General features: G+C 38.3%; 2 protein-coding genes across 5 annotated transcripts; one reads left to right on the top strand and one right to left on the bottom strand.

Moving 5' to 3' along the window:
* Nucleotides 1-903: 903 nt before the first annotated feature.
* Nucleotides 904-19,338, bottom strand: LOC106162818 (uncharacterized). Of its 4 annotated transcripts, none has more exons than XM_086995889.1 (12): nt 12,647-12,775; nt 6,937-7,210; nt 6,307-6,391; nt 5,560-5,633; nt 5,255-5,314; nt 4,679-4,843; nt 4,132-4,317; nt 3,046-3,141; nt 2,690-2,818; nt 2,300-2,401; nt 1,771-1,932; nt 904-1,338 (listed from the first exon to the last, which is right to left on the bottom strand). In XM_086995889.1, the coding sequence occupies exons 2-12, from the start codon at nt 7,024-7,026 to the stop codon at nt 1,222-1,224; spliced, it is 1,266 nt and encodes a 421-aa protein (XP_086852015.1). In that variant the 5' UTR covers nt 7,027-7,210; nt 12,647-12,775; the 3' UTR covers nt 904-1,221. The 4 variants fall into 4 exon arrangements, 3 of the variants coding, with proteins under 3 accessions (XP_086852015.1, XP_086852014.1, XP_086852016.1); XM_086995888.1 differs by lacking the exon at nt 4,132-4,317 and adding an exon at nt 3,590-3,775; XM_086995890.1 differs by lacking the exon at nt 4,132-4,317.
* On the top strand, nt 9,154-10,080 carry LOC106162817 (carbohydrate sulfotransferase 11-like). Its single transcript, XM_013540240.2, has one exon. It carries the CDS (start codon nt 9,154-9,156, stop codon nt 10,078-10,080), a length of 927 nt encoding a protein of 308 aa, XP_013395694.2.
* Nucleotides 19,339-19,637: the final 299 nt, after the last annotated feature.

Raw genomic sequence — 19,637 nt, 5'->3', positions numbered from 1 at the left:
AGTAGTTCTAAACAGTACCAAATGGCACCGTTCGACTTCTAAAATACCATAAATAACCCCACCCCAATGGGGAGGGGAAGGAGGCGAGGGTTGGCTTCGCATCCGCGGCCTGTCATTCCTAATTCCCCTCCCCCTTTCAAACGATCCTGGATCCGCCCCTGATAATGATAAATAACTAAACGTGGTAACTCATCATTTTTAAACTAGGCCTACCGGTATCACACGTGCCGAACGTGTAATATTTCAATTAGTATTTTGGTAATTTAAACGCTTAATTACTGCGTTCGTTGTGTTAGTGAGTGCATTTGAATGCGTGACAGTACAAAAATGTTTAAAATAAAAGGAGGCCTACTGTGTATAAGTAATGGGTCCTGATATTTCCATTTGGAATACCAAAGTTCATGCAGGCCAAACATTATGAGACTAAATACATGATCCTGCATGTCACTGTAGTTATGCATTCAATGCAATTTCAATGTTGTAAACATGGTATATTTGAATAAAAATGGCAATTGTAAAAAATATTATTTCCTATCCAAAATAAATAGATAAATGAAAAAATCTTTGTCTGTACATAAAAATAAATAAATGATCCGCCCACGATACCATAATTTCATCGAGATATGGGGACGTTCCAAGGATGTTTCAAAAAGCAAGAATAAAAGCAACTTAAATCATTTTATTTTATTTTTGTAAGCGCAATGAGTACGTCAGATCGCCTCTGAGACATTCAATTATGAGAGGTAAATTATTTGTATATTGAAAAATAGTTCAGAGTAAATTCCAAAGATAGCCATATTCTGAAAGCTTCACATACTGTATTAACATTTCATTTAAAACGATTTTGATTGAATCTTGTTTGTCGTCATCTGGTGGGATAAACGTCAAAATAGTACTTAGTAATTATTTCAAGAGACTATACCTTTATTCGTTACAATCAGCAGTTATAATCTAGGGTATTGATACTTCCTAATGATTGTCAAATCTCACGGAACAAAATTGCCGCTGTCTGTGTATTATACAGGAAAAATGTATGTTGACTAGAACTGATTTAAATCTGACTTGGTAAGTGTGAAAGTACATTGGCACATTTTTTATTCTAAATCAATTTTTAAGCCCTAATACTCGTCTGCCGTTCGTCACATTACCGTACAATCGCTTGGATATGATTTGTCATATCATATGGCCGATTTGCATTATTATTATTTGTATATGCCAGAATCAAACGCTGAATTCTACAACTCGATTTTCCTTTCTCGCCTTTTCTGCCGCAAACACCAGTTTATGACTGAGCAAGGTTTCCTCTGACCCGGTGAGAATCTTTGACGGATCATTGGTCTGAAACAAACGACCATAAGCTATAAACGAGCTATTTGCAAAACCAGAATACGCAACTGGCTGCTATCTCTCAAAATCTAACATTTTAATGTTAATCTTCAAGTTAAAAATAGATTTACACGTAATACCACAAACTTCCCTCCACCTCCACCACTCCAAAATATGTATTTTAAAGGGACTCGGCCCATCTCTTAACATCACGATTTAACCACTCCTACCAACTATCAAAATCTACCATTAGGGCCTACAATATTTATCTTAAAATTAAAGATTTGATCTTATAACACAAACTTCCCTCCAGCTCTTCCATACATAAATTTATCGAAAAGAGTCTCGTCCCACCTATTAACATAACATTTTTTTTTAAATTATGAGACAATGGTTAAAAACCATTCCTACATATAACCACCATTTTCTACGTCCGTAACCTACCGCAATGGCGTCCACCAAGGATACCATCATCATGTGGTCAGCGCCGCCGTGGCCTCTCAGCCGGACATTGCTGGGGTTAACGCAGCTGTGACTGGTGGTGCTTTGGCTGAGAAAGTCGTAGTGGTGGACGACTTGGCTGTCAAAGTCACAACGAAGCTCTCCCTGACGTTATACAAGTTGGCCGCTTTACTATATAGTCTCAAGTGTATTTATACATTGGTATCATACTATCCTTTAGCTCTACGCGTCAACCTTAACCTTGATTCAACCTTACTAAATAAGTCTGTTATCTAAAGGCAATCCTCGAGGATTTTGCCAAAATTTATGAAACTGCATTTAATGAATTCAATAAATCAAAGGGTGTACCGTTCATGAAACATTCTCTACAATTTATTATCTTGATATTTACATATAAGAATTCATTATAATTGTGGTAGGAGTGACAATAGTCTTGTGTACAGTGTAGAGTGCATGCAATGGCACACCGTAAGCCACACATAGGCATCAGATTGTGTTAGCTGTGCCTCACCTTGCTTCCATACACTTGCACCTGCCTGGCACAAATCTTCTCCGTGAATGCGACCATAGTAAACGAAGCGGTCTGCCCCCCATCAAACTGGAAGTTTACAACCTGAAAATACACAGTGCAATTTATGAACCCAAACGATAGTCAGGTACTAGTAAATTCGAACACTTAAACAATAAGAGTTAAAGTATCGCGTACAGCCATATAACTAACCGAAGTTAATGACAGGTTATAAGAACATTAAAAAAAACATGCATCTTACACACGTGCTCATCATAAGTAAATGATAGAATAGGCCTTCCAGTGCGTGCATGTTCACATGGCTTATTATATCTGACCAACTGCCGAAGGCAAAAGGGCCTTAGTTCAAGTTGTATTTTAAGTGCATCTTACCTGGTTGGACATAACATCGTTGTCACAGTCGTAGACACACCTCCCATACGGTCCAGTCTTCAAAGCCTCGGTGACACTTTCTATGTCAGGGACTTCAGTGATGACAGACACTGGCCAGCGAGTGTTGCCCTGGAAATAATGTTATTTGTTATTACCAGTACATCTTTAACACGCACGCATGCAATTCTCACACACGCGCGCGCACACACGCACGCTCATACCCACAGTGACTCATTCAGTTTTTTTAAATCTCAGCTTATAATCGCTACCTCTCATAATCTAATAATCTTTATGAAAATGGCCAACATGTATTAATAATTCAACCAAGAAGATTATCAACGTGACTTTTTACTAACCTGTTTAACCATTTCGTCTAGGTAGAGTTTCTTGGCCGAATACGGACACGAGTTCTCTACTGAGCAGTCCATGCATCTTGACGATGCTCCCTGAGGCTGAGTGCATAGTTGAGACAATAAGATTAATATACATGTGCAATGCTATTTTATTATCATAAATGGTTTATTTGACATGGTTGTAATATTAGAAATTTTACTAATGATCTATTCACTTAACTTAAATAGAAGAAACTGCTCTTTTAACAGACTTTCAGTTTGAAATATATACCACTTTGTTTAATTGTAGACCATACGAGTAGGCCCTGTAAACAGCTTAACTGAACTTGAAGTTTGGAAAAATATATATATCAATACTCATTTCTGTTACGAACTAATTACAAATAGGTACAAAATGCGTTCACATATAGGTTAATTTTGTTTTCTTACCATCTACGGTAATTGCGTTCTGTATTTGTATGAATGAAATATTTTCACCAGAAAAGCATCTGTCAAACAAGCCCAAGTTACTAAGTATTATAATTCGTTTATGCTTGGTTCCATTCACCTTATTTTCTTTGGTAAAATGGATCAGACTCCCCATAGATGAGATCCTGGCGACCTTTGCCGGATGCATCCAAAAATTCAGTAGGTCAAGATCATGGCAGGATTTAGCCAATAAGGAGAAAGAGCTCTGGCGTTCATTTCTCCAGTTTCCACGGACATACGAATGGGCAAAGTGCCAAAACCCTACCTGAAAATATTGTTTTAATTGGGCTTAGAAGAATCCATAGATGTAAACAAAAAAAGTAGAGTTATGCCATGGGGTTCAACCGAGTTCTGGATGCAGCCAGCAAAGGTTAGTCGTGAGAGTTTTTTGCCTCCAACAAAGAACCTTTAAAAACGCATCTAATCAGCATGAACATAACACAAAATATGCAAATTCCACTTTCGGAATATCTCATCCAAATTTTTAATTTTGAGACTGTGTGATATCCAAAAAATTGCAGAGAAATGACAGGAAGTGAATGGACCAGCAAAAACGAAAAAAAAAATAATAAGTAGGAATATAAAAAAATCTCAATATGTGCAGAGTTGGGTTCTCCTCACCTTATTTTTTCTATTAAAATGCATACAACTCCCAAATGAGGAAACCCTAACACATTTTGCTGGCAGCATCCAAGACATAATTAGGTCAAGGTCGTGACAGGATTTAGCCAATAGGGAGAACGTGCTCGTGCTTTCGTTCCTCCAGTTACCTCGCACGAAGGAGTGGGCAAAGTGCCAAAACCCTACCTACATTACACGGTGTAATGCACATTTAACAGGGCATTTTAATAACTTAATAACATACAATACAATGCATTTTAGAGGTTGCACAAAAACCTGTGTAAAAAGTAACTCTTTAATATTGGATTATGAAATATACCATGTGCCGGGGTACACAAAATGTATGTTATAGGCCTATACATGTACAGCAAAGAAACAAGTGGCATTTTCCAGATTTGATTAATGTATGAACCGTATATGATCTGAATTCAAGCTAAGTTTTTATATTATTTCAAATTGAACGATGTGGACCATACAGGTGCAACATGTATGTAGAATGAAATTTAATTTAAACTAAAACTGTACGACATTCTAGGAACTAACTCACTGGTTCCAGGAGCTGCAGGTGTGTGACATCTCCAATCACTCCGCTGTCGATGATTTCTTTGATTTTCCTGGCAGTCAACGTGTATCTTAACACGTGACACACGGCTAGCATGACCCCGGCCTGTTTACATGTCTCCACGATCTCTATACAGTCTTGCTCCGTTGTCTGAATTTTTGAATAATTTTGATAAATAAAAGGGGTGCTATTTCAGTAATGTATAAAGGCGATACTGTATCTGAGTACGCCTACATTTCTCTCAGAATTACCACAAATCCGCTGATTGTGAAAACTGAGTGAAGATTTTTATACATAGGGGCCCCTTTCTAGATTTATAGTCGTGCTTAACAAAAAATGACAGTCTTCATAAAATTGTTTTTTGGTGTACGGTTGTTTGCAATTGTACATGAATTCATGTTTTAAGCGAAAAGATTCTATAAACTTTATTGGTATTTTCATGGGCTAACTGAGAGCGCCATAAAATGATACTGAAATTAATAACAACAAAACGCGTTCTGTATTGTTGCAATCTTGGACGAACAAAGCAAATACCAGCCCAAGTTGCAATGTATCACTTACCGCCATGGGTTTCTCTACCAGAATGTGATATCCATTCTTAGCTAGTGCAACGGCAGGTTCCTGTGAGAACATTTTAAATCAATTGATTTTACATTTCTGAAAATGTATTCTGGCTAAACGTCTGAACCAACAAACAACAACAAGTATAATTACGCATAACAAGTAACGTACCTGTAGGGTATTTACTATATCTTTTTTAATTAACGTAAGCTTGCACATATCACACTATAAAATATACCATATTATGATTTATGGACGTCTGTAGAAAATGTTCACTTTTTGCATTCAATATATCATTTGCCCACCTTATGCAATTGATCAGGAGTTGCAATAATCGCTAAATCAGCCATTTTGGGAATTTTGAGCAACTCCTTCCAGTCTGAAATGACGTGAAATTATACTTAATTCAGAGAGAGAGAGAGAGAGAGAGAGAGAGAGAGAGAGAGAGAGAGAGATTTGGTTAACACACTAGATCCGATGTCAAGCCTATGTCCATCGCTTGTGACAAGATAATGGTATATAGGGGAAGGCAGGGTTAGTGCACCGTCTTTTAATAAAAAATAGGTAGAAGGTAAACTATTATCTTCAGTTTTCCAGATTTTTAGAAGGAAGTCCATGCTCTATTTTTGGTACAAGTTTGAGACTTGCGCTGTTGTTATTTTTACAGAAATTTCCATTTTAAAATGTCTAGACAAAGTGTGCTAACTTGCTCCACCCAGGGGTAAGTCCGCACACATATACAATCGAAAAGAAATACTATACATTTTACTCGATAAAACTGAATAGCAGTCATTTTTTATTTTATTAAACTTGCGCATATCATATGCACGTGACCTCTCAAAAAGGCGTAGGGCGAGATGCATCGTTTCGCTTTTGAGATTAAGGAAGGGGGTGTGTGGACTCGCCTCAGGGGTGGACAAGTCTCGCCTTCCCCTATAATAATATATAGGTTATTTATATTTTTTTATGTGTGTACATTTTTTATGTGGTTACATTGTGTGTAAGAGTACTAAGTAAGTTACGTTGGTTGCTCGAATACAGATTAATGTTACCTGAGAAGACAGCCGTGTCTGGTATTCCATATGTCTGTTGCATTTTCGTCCTATAAAACCTCCTCGGTTCTGCCACTCCGACAACCTTTCAGCATGCGAAGTAAAATAACAAAATTTATATTTACAATATATCCGCATCCCGCGCGCTTCATCTAATCAGACACATATGTCGGCTAAACGGTTTGAGGCCGTCGTTCTATTTAAAATAATACAAAATTAATATCTAGGAGTAAAACTGTACAATTAAGATCCCCAAAGACGTGTTTTGAATTCAGTTTTGTCAAGCTACAGACATTAGCCTAAATCTACTCGTGTGTTCACCATTTATTTAAACTTTGAAATGACGGTTTATTCCACAAAAGCATAGAGAAGCCATAGTTGAAACTATCATATCTTTACAAGTGTAAAATCATGGAGATCTTAATTCGTGAAAGCTCTTTTCACTTGTTCTGAAACCAGTTAAAATCAGTTAGACACCTTTGTCTTAAAATAGTAGGACCTGAATGCATACCAGGGGAACAGTCGATTTCACTATAGAGAGGTATCTCTTTTAAAAACTGGATAGAATGACGGAAACAAATATGATCGTTAAATGCCCATTTAGGGCCACGTGCGCGTAAGACAACAAACCTTCAGTTTTTCCGGAAATTCATCAGCAAATTCTGCATAATTGTGTCCCCTGTTTCCTGCTCCAATGACGACAGCTGTTACTTGTTTCATGGTTTCCTGCTAGCTGTCTCCAGGGCCTAGCCTCGTTTTCAGAAATCTTCCTTCAGGAATGGAGCTCGAGTGGGTCAACTGCCAAGGGTACCCTGTCAACCTATGTTGTCACAGCCAGGGGATACCAGTGTCACGGCAAGATGACCTGTACTCCAGCGGTGGTGCGTGAACGCCAACCTGGCACCTGATAAATAGGTCATTTGGAATATTCTTAAAACGCAACAAGACACAAAATAGCCATCTCGATAAATTCCCCCGAGAACCAAACAGTCGAATTGTGACTAAGCTTTCTTGGTCAAAAGAGCTTAATAAAAAATCTAAAACTACCCCTGTAAAAATCTCAATAAATCAACTATGGTAATAACTGCGCTGTCAATCTCCATTCACAGCAGCAGAGCAGTATATTAAAAAAAAAGAAATAAGCCATAGTTCTACAAAAAAATTTTTTTACATTCTTCTTCATTTAAGCAGAAGAGAAAAGCGATTCATTCTTCCTCCAACAATGTCAATTCTTCCGTGCACATTACGCCATCAGCCCATGCGGAAAGCACGTATTCCTTATTAACCGCTTCAAATTATACTGGTACTGCCTTCTGTCCTCCGTTACCACCTCATAAATATTAAATATGGATAAGAAGGCAACTGATATTTTTCACGACTGCGTAACGGTACATACCAAAATAAATTAACCCGAGTAGCTATGGCAACTGAAAATAAGCACCATACCTGATATTTGGAAATGTTATTTACAAGGAAATTGTATAAATGTAACTTTGACAATATTCAAAATTCCCTAAAATATAGCGAACATGCTTGGCTATTCAATGCAAAAATTGAAACGCTTTTTGAATGGTTTTTCACTATGTAAACAAACGTTACTTGTTCTTCATACCTTATGGTACTATGCTTCAGAGATATTATTCTCCCATTCTGAACTCAATGAATACAGAATTGATGAACCCGCATAAATCCTTCATAGACCACGGTAAAATAGAAATAACAAAAAAAATTTACGTTTAAACATAAACAGATAGGCCCATTATAATCATTATTGCAACGCTCTTTCCGCAATCTCTGCATTAATTATAAAAAAGCCAGATCGGCTTCGATGGTTACAATAAAGCATCCACTTCTTAAATAAAAACCAATATGAGTTTTGTATAAACCCTACTATACGCGGTCATAATTAAGTATTTATGAGTTAATGAAGTAAACAGGTCATACATCTGCTGTAGACGGAGCTTTGACAAGGGCATAACCATAAAACACACACACGAAAGTTTGCAACGGCAGATGTGGAAGCTCAACATGCAGCAAGTTCGTTCTCACCTAAAGAACGCACGGTGAGTAGAACGCCTTATGCATACATTCTTGATTGTACGTACTGTATTATAAGAATGGAATGTAGTTTAAAAGGCTTTGCTTGCTTTCTGGGGCGATTTCCTAACCTTTTAAGCTTTAACCTTTTAACCTTCAAGGACCTCTGCACATCCAGCGTTATATCTCAGCAATGCAGCTGCATCGGTATGATTTGAAAGATTGGCACCTAAAATAGCCCTCTGCATGCATTATGTAATGTTATTTGAAATTTTGAGACGAAAATATGTTACCACATAAATTCTAAACTTAATAATTTTTCATTCAGACACAAGATCGCGCCAAAATGCCCGGTTGCCAAAATAGCAAAACTTAGCTACATTTCAGTTGTGTTCATCGTGACCTTCGTGCTAGGGCTGTTTTACCAGAAAGACCTTCTTGTCGATCCACTGTCTGGAAACACCAATCCCGGAAGAAGGTTAAGTGATGTTCCTCTCACATTTATAGTTTATATATTATAATTTCCCTAAATTATGGAGGCCATAATTCCTCTAATGAACCCGATATAATATTAGGCATTTGTATAAATGCAATTATAGATAAATTACAGAAATGAAGAGCATTGGAATATTTGGAACTGATCAGTTTTAGTGAATTTTAACGATCATATTAATACGCCTTTGGCATAGGCCTACAACACGTCAGTACACGAGCCAATGATGATACTTCCGTTTAAATTTTCGACCCTTAAACACTTGAAAAATCATGCCCCTTAAATTAGGGATTATATGGAAGGTTGTTGCGAGCATAATGGCACCGTTCTGTAAATCATTTGTCCACAGTGGTAACCGTCCAATAGACCGACAGACCAAGGATCCCTTCTTAAATAGCGACTTCAACTTGGAGTCAATTCCGCCATCTTGGGTCAACGAAATGAAAGCAAGACGTTCACGTCTTCTACAACAATGCCAGGCCATGAAAGATGAATGGACCTCGCGTTTTACTAACCAAGACGGTGTCTCCGACGAACTGGTCTCTTCCCCTGCCCCTCCTTTGTCTAAATTTGGGGGCCCAATTGGGTACCTAACGTATGTCGACCAGAAACATAAATTCCTCTTTTGCGGGGTACCAAAAGTGGCCATTATGAACTGGAGGGTGGTTCTCCTGCAGTTATCCGGTAAACACCTTTCCGCTCAGAGTTTAATGGACATCATCCAAAGTTCTGATTCGTGGGAAGAAGACATCCCAAGAATTGAGGGCAAACTCGACGGCCGCCATGATGGTTTTCTCAAAGTAATGTTTGTGCGACATCCGTTTGAAAGACTCCTCCATGATGACGAAGCAACTTTTGAGAACTTCGTGAAGCGTGTTATAAGCTCCTACGATCCAAGATCGCGTTCTCTGAAAACAGTTCCGGGGCACATCCACTGGGGGGAGATGTACCAGCTGTGTGATCCGTGCAACGTGAGGTATGATATCATAGGACATTACGACACCCTGACGGAGGATGCGTCAAACGTGCTGAAATTGCTGGGAACAAACGTCACATTCCCCAGCGAAGAGTTTATTGAGAGCTACCGAAAGGGTAACAGACACGGCTATGGGAACACGCAACAAATGATGGCGCAGGCGTTGAGAAAACTGTCTGGAGAAGACCGCAGAACATTAAGTGAAATTTTCAAGGTAGATGGTAGACTCTTCGGTTTTGATGTTAACATGACTGTTATGCCTTACTAATGTAGTGTTTTCGCGTGCAACGAATAAACGTTTATCGTGCCATTATTAATGTAACCGTAAACGGCAATGTTTTACATTTTCAATTAATTTAAATTAATTGGAAATTAACAAAATTGATTAAATTAATCAGAACCACTTATCCTTAAGCAAAAAAAAACTCAAGATGTGGAGATAATATAACATAATGTTATGAAAGCTTACATGTACTTGACAACGTTGGCCCACATTTTTGGCCATATTCTCCACCTTAAATTCTGGAGAATACAAGTAACCAAACATTTTAATTTTTAAAGGATCTGAAGTCGAGTTAGGTTAAACGATTGTGCCGGTATATGACGGTAAAGATAAACGGGGTAGTATTACTTGACCCTATAATCAATGTGATGCACAGGTTAAGACATACATATTGTATTAGAATACAAAAACAGGAGTCCGTTTAAGAGATTATTTATTTATTTTTTTTTTATTTTTTGGATTAAATAAGGAGCACCCAAAAGCATGAAAATCATCTTCGCACACATTACAAGGATTAAGAGAAATATGAAGGTAGCATGTTCCAGAATTTCCAATGATTTTTAAAGTAAATGCAAAGAGGACACATTTCTTGTATCAAAGTATTTAAACTTGGCCGTTAAAGGCAAAGTATCGAAAACGCGATTAAATTCCGTTTCATTTTTATGGTTTGTCTTTAGTGTGGTAAATGAAAATCAACCTTGATTCAACCTTTATGAATGGTTAATTGCTGCAACTTCGTAATTAACGACACTTGAAAGAATTATGTATGTGATATACAAGTTATCCTTAAATACTTTGTCAAATTTGAAGTATCGAATAATTGCTAATAAACATTTGGTAAGCATAAAATTATAGTTTTTTAGTTCTTTTCTCTCTCCTCGTCTGCAGACCACCAGTTTATCACAAATGAAGAACTAATCATTTATTTCTACCAGTATTATGTTTATCCAAAATTTGCCTATTATTTTTGCATATATAGAAATCAATATATTCATTTCATATATATATATATATATATATATATATATATATATATATATATATATATATATATCCTTCACACAATCGAGTATTCAATTATAATCAACCATCCGTCCATCAAACACTACATTTTCCTTATTCCATAAACATTTTTCAATTCGATACCTTTTCACCGTCAGTAAGTGCCCTTTGTTTTCAGGATGCCCCCTGTATCTTAGCAATAGGATAAATAAATTCGAACGCAAGCAGACCCCCTACACGTACTGTTGATAAGATACTTGGCTATGTCAACCTTAAAAAATCAAATAAAACGCCAAGCCCTACGGTATGGGGGGTTTCTGGGGGATTGGGGGGGGGGGGGAAGAGAGAGGGTCGAACGAACCTCCGTCTTGACTCCACATCTGAATCAAAATTTGATCTAGATTCTATGCCATTGTAAAAATGTTCACTTTTTCAAAAAAAGGACTATAAATATATATATATAGGCCTATATATATATATATATATATATATATATATATATATATATATTGAAATTGCTGGCCACAGACTCAAGGTCGTTCTGTATATTAGTGACAAGTTATCTACAAGGAAGGTCGACTCTGTTCCACCTTAAACAAAACTACGTGAATACATCATGGCACACGTGCTTTATGGCTGCTACTGCTGAGACACAAAGCATATGGCAAAACCACTCTATTATTCAGTGTGCCAGGCTAAGTCATAAATTATAAACCGGGATCAAACATCCACCCGTATATTCGAATACTAAGTTCGTTTTTTTTTTTTTTTTTTTTTTTTTTTTTTTTTTTTTTTTTTTTTTTTTAGTTAAGGGGGAAAATATTAGATAAAGAAATTATAGTATCTTTGTGACCACCATTGTCGATGTTTTCCTTTCTTTGTTCGCTGGGTAGGAGAGGGTGGTCTAGACAGCTTAACCCAGTACAGAAAGGCTGCACACACTCCCCCAAAGCCACATTTTAATTAATAAATAAGGTCATAGTATGACAAAATATAGTCCAAGGACACACAGGTAATAAGTGATGACAGTTTCATGTCGACACTAAACTACCTGTGTTTAAATAGTTTGTTACCGAGTGGAAGGGAGGTTATTCCTCAATTCATCCCTCCACCCCACCCCTCATGCAAAATGTAACCACACATGCGCATGCGTACACTTTACTAGTACGCCCATGCACGTGCACTACGCTCCTCCGCAACTCCTGGTACACGGTACCATAGTATACATGTAGGTAGGCCTACTATTAAATGCTATGGGACCTCTTTAGCATGTTACCCACCTCCAGAGGCTGAGAAGTAGAAAAGGCATCAGAAAATAATGTGAGGGTAGATCTACAAATGTATGTACATGAACATGCAAAGTAAAACAAATAGGGAAGGTACAGTAGGCCTACATGTAGGCCTACATGGATTGAATGAGACGACAGCTAAGTAGGCCCTGTAGGCTACTGTCCTAACCTCTCTACGTAGAAAACAATATGTGCAATTTTCTCATACTGTCTACGCCAACTAAACATATAGCACGATCTCATTAAAAAGTCATGCGTACCTGTTTACATCCAGACCCGCAGTGACAGTGACATGTATATCTGGACACGTACTAAACTGATACACCACACGGAAGTAGCTGGTCGTGATAGTAAATAGCGTACATTTTCTGTCCTCCGCAGCATAGAGAGCTGCACGTGTGGTACGTGTCATTGATCATAATACGTGTCGTAACATAACCATTGCTTATTTTGTGATCGATCATACGTATTGTCCAATAAGCAGTATGCTTCCTCGTAAAACTTTGTGTCCAGTGTAATAGATCAGGAATAAAATCGACAGAAACAGAATTTTAAAAAGATATTTTTATTGTCATTATGGGCCTCTCCCACATTCGTTGCTGATTCATAACCAGCTTTGTGAGGGGGTATCATTTTTCTAGGTTAGATCATTGACTTTGTCATAAATATTATTCATGCAGACGTACCGTGCTGTACATATCTCATGTTTCAACCATAGAAAAACGATTGCAAGGCCTAATATTCCGAATAATATAGACTAGAATTATAGACACACTTAACGCTCTACCCAAACACATTAGAACAAACAACGCGTTGTAAAAATATGAAGGCAAATACAAAATGTGGAATGCAGCATGATATGGGCCTTATTCGAACTATGTTGTCCCCTATCTAGCTGTTGACAAACAGGTAGCTAGCTGTTGTGCAAACGACAGAGCAGAAATATGCAAACTAGTGTACAGTCATAGAAATAGCTGAAAATAAGGGCGCATTCCCATAGATTTTAGATCGATCTATCCCCGAGTCTCACTAGAGTCTCACTAGATTACTGTCAGATAATCCGGCTTAAATGTCCGTCCCGCCTACTACAAGCTATAAGGGGGTAATTAAATTTCGTGCCCGCTCGGCTGACAGCTATTTAGCGTGAACCCCCAGGGAGTTAGGTCGATCTAGTTGGATCGATCTAATCTCTGGAAATGGGGTCTAATTCTCTCTAGCGCCCTGATAGCACACAAGTAGCGATGATGGAGTGAGCACTGGAGTTGAAAAATAAACGATAAAATATTTATTGGATTAGGATCGAAGTTAACTCAGCAAAGCAAAGTACCCATTCAAATCAAAATAGTGTATTGATTAAAGCGAATTTACTGATATGTATCGGTAGTTGAAATACTATGAATAATTCCTAAATAATTCCTAAATTGACTGTGGGCTATAATATGACTTGAATATTGTTGTCATAATACCATTTTCTTCTTATACTTTAAACATTCATACAAATTGTATAAAAATATTTAATGATTCATTTTCTATCTCTTGAATAACTTAACTATTGAGATAACACAAACTTGTAACTTAAAGCCGTGTATATAAGCTCTAAATAATTCACTCTATATAAACAATCAGACTGATCTTACTTAGTCTCTAAGTAAAGTATATTTCTAATTTACAATCAAAAAGTGGTCGATGATTCACTATCATATTTGTTTCTCACTCCGTTGGTCGCGTCGAACGTCTGGATCTCGTGGTTCACGCTTCGGTTTCCTTTTCCTCGCGGAAGGTCCTTGTACCAGCAGCATGCGCAGCACTGGCAGCAGGAGAAGGAGAGGAGGCACACTATCCACAGCAATATCACACACAGGACGAGCAGGATTCCAGCACTCACACCCAGGACGTAGAGAGCAATGTGGGCCTGAAATGTGAATATTGGAAAATTACGTCTGTGTCTTCTCCTGAACGAGATTTACTCCTGAAACCTCCTTCATTATTCTTTTTATTTATTTATTTATTTATTTATTTATTTATTATTATTATAATTTAAATATTATTATGATTATTCTTATTCTTTTTTGCTTCTCTGGATTTGCTCATGAGTAATGTTTGCAAAATAGTGTTAAGTCTTGCGTGGAACGTGGTTAGAAAAATTAAGCTTCCCGTTTCTTGGCGAGTTTTGTCTTTTTTTAAGCGGGACGGGGGGGGGGGCGGTATAATTTGTCGGAAAATTTCAATCCCAATCATTAATCAAAGACAAAATGTGAACTAAAAATCTGTAATCTACTCAAGGTATATCATATGAAGAGGCACCCATCACGGGGGGGGGGGGGGAGATAATGAAAAAGCATCTTCTAGAGCTATTTTGTTGTATACGTACAGCCGATTTTTGCCGTCCAGACAGTCCAGACTATTATTAAGATGTTCTTTGTAAACTTTCCAAATGTGAGGCGCGAAAGTAATAGAACTCTTTTTATTTTTGTAAAATACAGTAAAACTTGTTTAAATTAGACACATTAAAATCTTCCATTATCCCTCCAATTATAATTTTTGTCAGAGGAGTAGATAAGCGATGAGCAGACACTGACCTACTAATTATCATTGGAATTTTATGCGTGTTGCCGAGTTAAACGTGCGATAAATCAAACTGAATGTCACTTGGTTAACTTCTATGTACAATTTCTACACCATTCACTGCAGTCGGTAAAAAGATATACGCATAAACCAGGAACATGATATACTGCACTTACTTCTTTTGCCGTCAGGTTTAATTCTCCTGAAATTAATTAAGATACAAAAAGATAATTAGCAACCATAACGGGTGGTCGCTCTCTCTCTCTCTCTCTCTCTCTCTCTCTCTGCGATCTGACAGGAATAATGAATAATGGCGACGAAGGGTATTCAAATGTAGATTTATCTAACTCATTTGACCATCGAAATGATTTACAAAGCTTGCATTTAAACCAAATCCTAAACAGGTGTCTAGAATAAAGAATGGTACAATAGACCAATGTTGTTACAGTATTTAAAGTCAAATTATGAATTACTGGGTAAGTAAGAACAAAAAAGAAAGGAAAGCCTTGCATTTTACCTACCTACTCGCAGAATTTCCCCAGGTGGATCCAAATATACTTCGACGCGTTCTGAAACAAGTGATTTAATGAGATGTCACCTGGTGTCTTTAAAATAAGTAGATTCAGAGTTTCACCCCACTCTTTTCTTTCTCATTTTATGGACTCGCTAGTGAAAGCAAAATAATTGGCTGTAAATACATGTAAGTTTAATTCTCCAGCTACTGACAATTGAGCATCTTCATTTAATATAAATATATCATTTTGCAGCAGATTCCTGCCCTTGCTCTTAAAGACTAAGACCCCATTTCCAGAGATTAGATCGATCTACTTTAGATCGACCTAACTCCCTGGGGGTTCACGCTAAATAGCTGTCAGCCGAGCAGACGAGAAAGTTAATTACCCTCTCACAGCTTGTAGTAGGCGGGACGGACATTTAAGCCGGATTATCTGACAGTAATCTAGTGAGACTCCCCGCGGGGATAGATCGATCTAAAAGCTCTGGGAATACAGCCTAAGCCTTACGCTTGATGTTCTATTGGTACAAGTTATAGATCCATTTTAACCTGGCACAATAATTGTATTTTATACGGTAGTTGCCGAAAGGCACGATCACTTAGGCTTAGCTCTAGCATTATCGGTCTTGGTATTCCAATTTCATTCTACCATAACTATGATATCATATTATGATTCTGTAACCGTATATTAAATTCAAAAGTTCTCGTCAAAAAAAAACAAATACGATGGCCTGTAGAATAGATCTACCAGTAGAGTCAATTTTATTTTGTCACCTAGACTTTCAGCTGTCAATCAAATTCCATTATTTATGACCCACCTTTACGGTTGCCAAGGGCGACAACCTCAGGCACGATAGAACTCCAGAAACGCATGGCTCGGCGCCTGTAGTTGGTGTTCAGAAAGTCACCGTTGGTGGCAGTGGTAATCTTCACGTAGTTTCTGTGCAGAGGCGTGTACGGGCGCCACGGTCCCAAAAAGTCATCACGACTTGTACTGCAATTTCATTTGATAACCTTTGTTACTGCTCCAGTCAAGGTTTATTTGTTTGGTTTTGTGCTTCTTCGCTCAAATACACCATTTAATCACAAAAATATTCGAAGATTGTGATAAATAAAAATAAACGTCTATAATCCAGTAGTAAAAGGAAATCTCATGAATATGAATGGGGGTGCTTGAAGATTTTTTAAGAATTACATCATAGTATTCACAATGTACTTTGAAGAAATCAAAAGTAAGATATTTGACATAAAATGAACGTAATAACTTACTTGGAGCTAGCAAACATTCTTATTGTCGGTTGGATTTCACTGCCACTTAGGAATTTTTCAACCAACGTGCAATTAAGGCCCAGCGCGTCGTCTGTAACGTCTCCAAACGCAAATAAGATGTCTTCCCCCGGCATGGCTTCAACAAAATCCGGATAAGAAGAATAACTTGGTTTATGGGAAAATATGCTTATGTATATATCCCCAAATCTACTGTAAAAATCGGCCGTTTGATATATCGAAGACCAAAAATTATCCGAATGCAATCTCAGAAATAGTTCTCTTAGTACAATTGGGTCGTCTCTTTCATCATTGTATTCATGACTAATAAGCTGTAAAGTTGCTTTTTCTTCTCCGAACCCCTCTGAGAAACTGCTCTGAATTAGATTTGAGAACTCTTGTTTGCTTGTTCCGTTTTGAATTTGCTTCAAGGAGAGTTGTTCGAATCCTCGTAGGGTACCGCCACTTACGCCACCAACCATGTATGTGACGCCACGATGGAATTTCCCGGATGACAGCAGACGAAACGGGTGGTCACCTATAAGTTCTCCGTCAACAACTGGCAAAAATAATCCTCCCGGCTTTCCTTTATTTATCTTTGCCGAATAACGCTCAGATGCTTCCATCAGCACTTCCAAGGGGACGTTTTGGAGGCATCCCAACACCAGGGTTGCGTTTCCACTCGTGCAGTTGAGCGTTTTGTAGAAAAAGGCAGTATGTTCGTAGAACATTTTCTTCATTTTTTCCTCCGGTAAATGCAAAGCGACGCCGCTCTGCGAAATTGCTCTCTTAAACAGACCATTGGTGGCGTTGCTTAAAAGAAGCAGGCCGACGCTTATTCCACCTGTTCCATAACCGAAGATGGTGATCCTGCTGTTGTCTCCACCGAAGCTGTGGATGTTGTCATGGACCCACTTCAGTGCTGCCACCTGGTCCCACATCCCATAATTTCCCCAGTGGGTTTCGTTCCCTGCTGCAAGAAAACCCAGGATTCCTAGCCTGATATGGAAAATGAAACAGCTTACAACCCATAACAAACCACATTTAATTTATTCGTTCAACATCATATACTTTTAAAGCAGGTAAAATTGAATGTGGTTTTATTTCAAGCAATGAAGAAAACTTTGGATTGCTGCAAAAAATAGACATCAATATGTTTAGTCCAGATTGAAAAGAAAAGAAAATCAATTGAAAGAAAATCAATTCACAAAAAAAAGAAAGAAAGTGATTTTTAAAACTGCCAATATTATTTAAATAATAAAATGAATTATTGAGACGACTCGAGGTCTGGTGAACCCATTTTAATTGTGGTTCACAAACCTACCGATAGTTGAAATTAACAACGATCAGTTGCTGTCCCAGTGCGAGCCGTGTCCCATCAAAGTTCATTCCAAACCCGGAGTCCCAACCCTCCGAGGCATCGTGAATATACACCAATACAGGCAGTGTTTTCTTTTCACTCACCCTCCCGGGTATGTACATGTTCAGATACAAGCAGTCTTCGTTTGTGACGTTGTGCACAACTCTGGCCTTCAAATACCCGTCGCCAAACCGGCCAAGCTGTTTGTAAGTTTTGGCCATATTCTGGGGGCAGCTTGGAGCAAAGCTGGTCGCGTTTCTTGGCAGAGACCAGTTGAGAAGTGCCCTTGGTCGAAGGAACCGGTAGGACTTGATAGGGGCTTGAGCATAGGGGACGCCTAGAAATCGCGTGATGTTACCGTTGTCCGTGGAAATCAATTCTCCCCTAAGAGCCCCATATTTGGTATTGACTGTTACGAGCTCTGCAGTAGACGGTTGTAAGTAGACTACGCAGAGAAACAGACTAAGTAAAGGAATGGCGTTTCTTGTTAAATGATCCATCATTTGAGTTCTTGTGAACATTTTGATATAGGCCCTATCCACACGCTGCTTAAATTGTTCTCACCGCTGTTAAATGTGACACTGGTGATGTTGCAGACTTTTTCCTTTTCACCCCGTTGTGCTACATCGATCAAATTGACCTTACATGAGAATTCTCAGATTGCTATTGTTTATGTACTTCGGTGTCAATGTACGCAACATAAAATCTTCCTCGTCCACTTCGAGATCGATGTACTGGTATATCTGATCGTCCCATAGAAAGACTGCATCCGTCAAGGAACGGAGCTCCTTTGAAAATACGGTTGCAAATAACGGACCTCACTTTTTCTCACGAAGTAATAAATTTGGGCTATTTCCATTATATTAACCCCGCGACACTTACACGCCCTGTAGACATAAATTGAACCATTTCCATGCAAACAGAACTTACAATAGACATCACCTAAGTTAGACAGCGACAGTCCTAAAACGTCCCTCCACAATAATTAATGCAGCCCCAGCCACATATAGCTACACACAGTCCGGTATCCACGGTTCCCTTAGCAACCCGGAAACATGAATAACAATGTCTTTGCCACCATTACATGTAGTAGTGTACAGGAAGAGGGGTAAGTTATATCGAAAAGATCGCGTGGATGAAAGACGTTATCGGCGGTGACCATGTGGCCCTGACTTCCGGTGCCAGTGTTAAGTGTGGGACTAAGTTACACCGGTTAGGTTTTGACTGACGTCACAAGGCAGTTTTACACGTACACCTTTTGACTTTCACCAACCCTGAGATCTCCTCACATCCCATAGAGTTAATTATCTCGACTCTCGTGGAGCAACCCTAAGGGTCTGTTAACTGTGTTGAAACCCGGTTTCAATCCAGGATCAAAGGGGAGGGGGGTAAAGATGCGTAACAAACACAAATACAAACTGTATGCACACGCGCACACAGAACAGACATGCAAGTCTGTACCGTTTTATTACATTTAATTCTAGCAAAGGAGTCGAGCAGGGAGTGATTTATGATATGATCGGTATCATGCCACACTTATACTGTT

Source organism: Lingula anatina, chromosome 9, assembly GCF_051362555.1.
Source record: "Lingula anatina isolate TDL-2025a chromosome 9, LinAna3.0, whole genome shotgun sequence".
Classification (NCBI taxonomy): Eukaryota; Metazoa; Brachiopoda; class Lingulata; order Lingulida; family Lingulidae; genus Lingula; species Lingula anatina.
The sequence above is the reverse complement of the archived record's forward strand: the minus strand, read 5'-3'. Positions and strand labels throughout refer to the sequence as shown.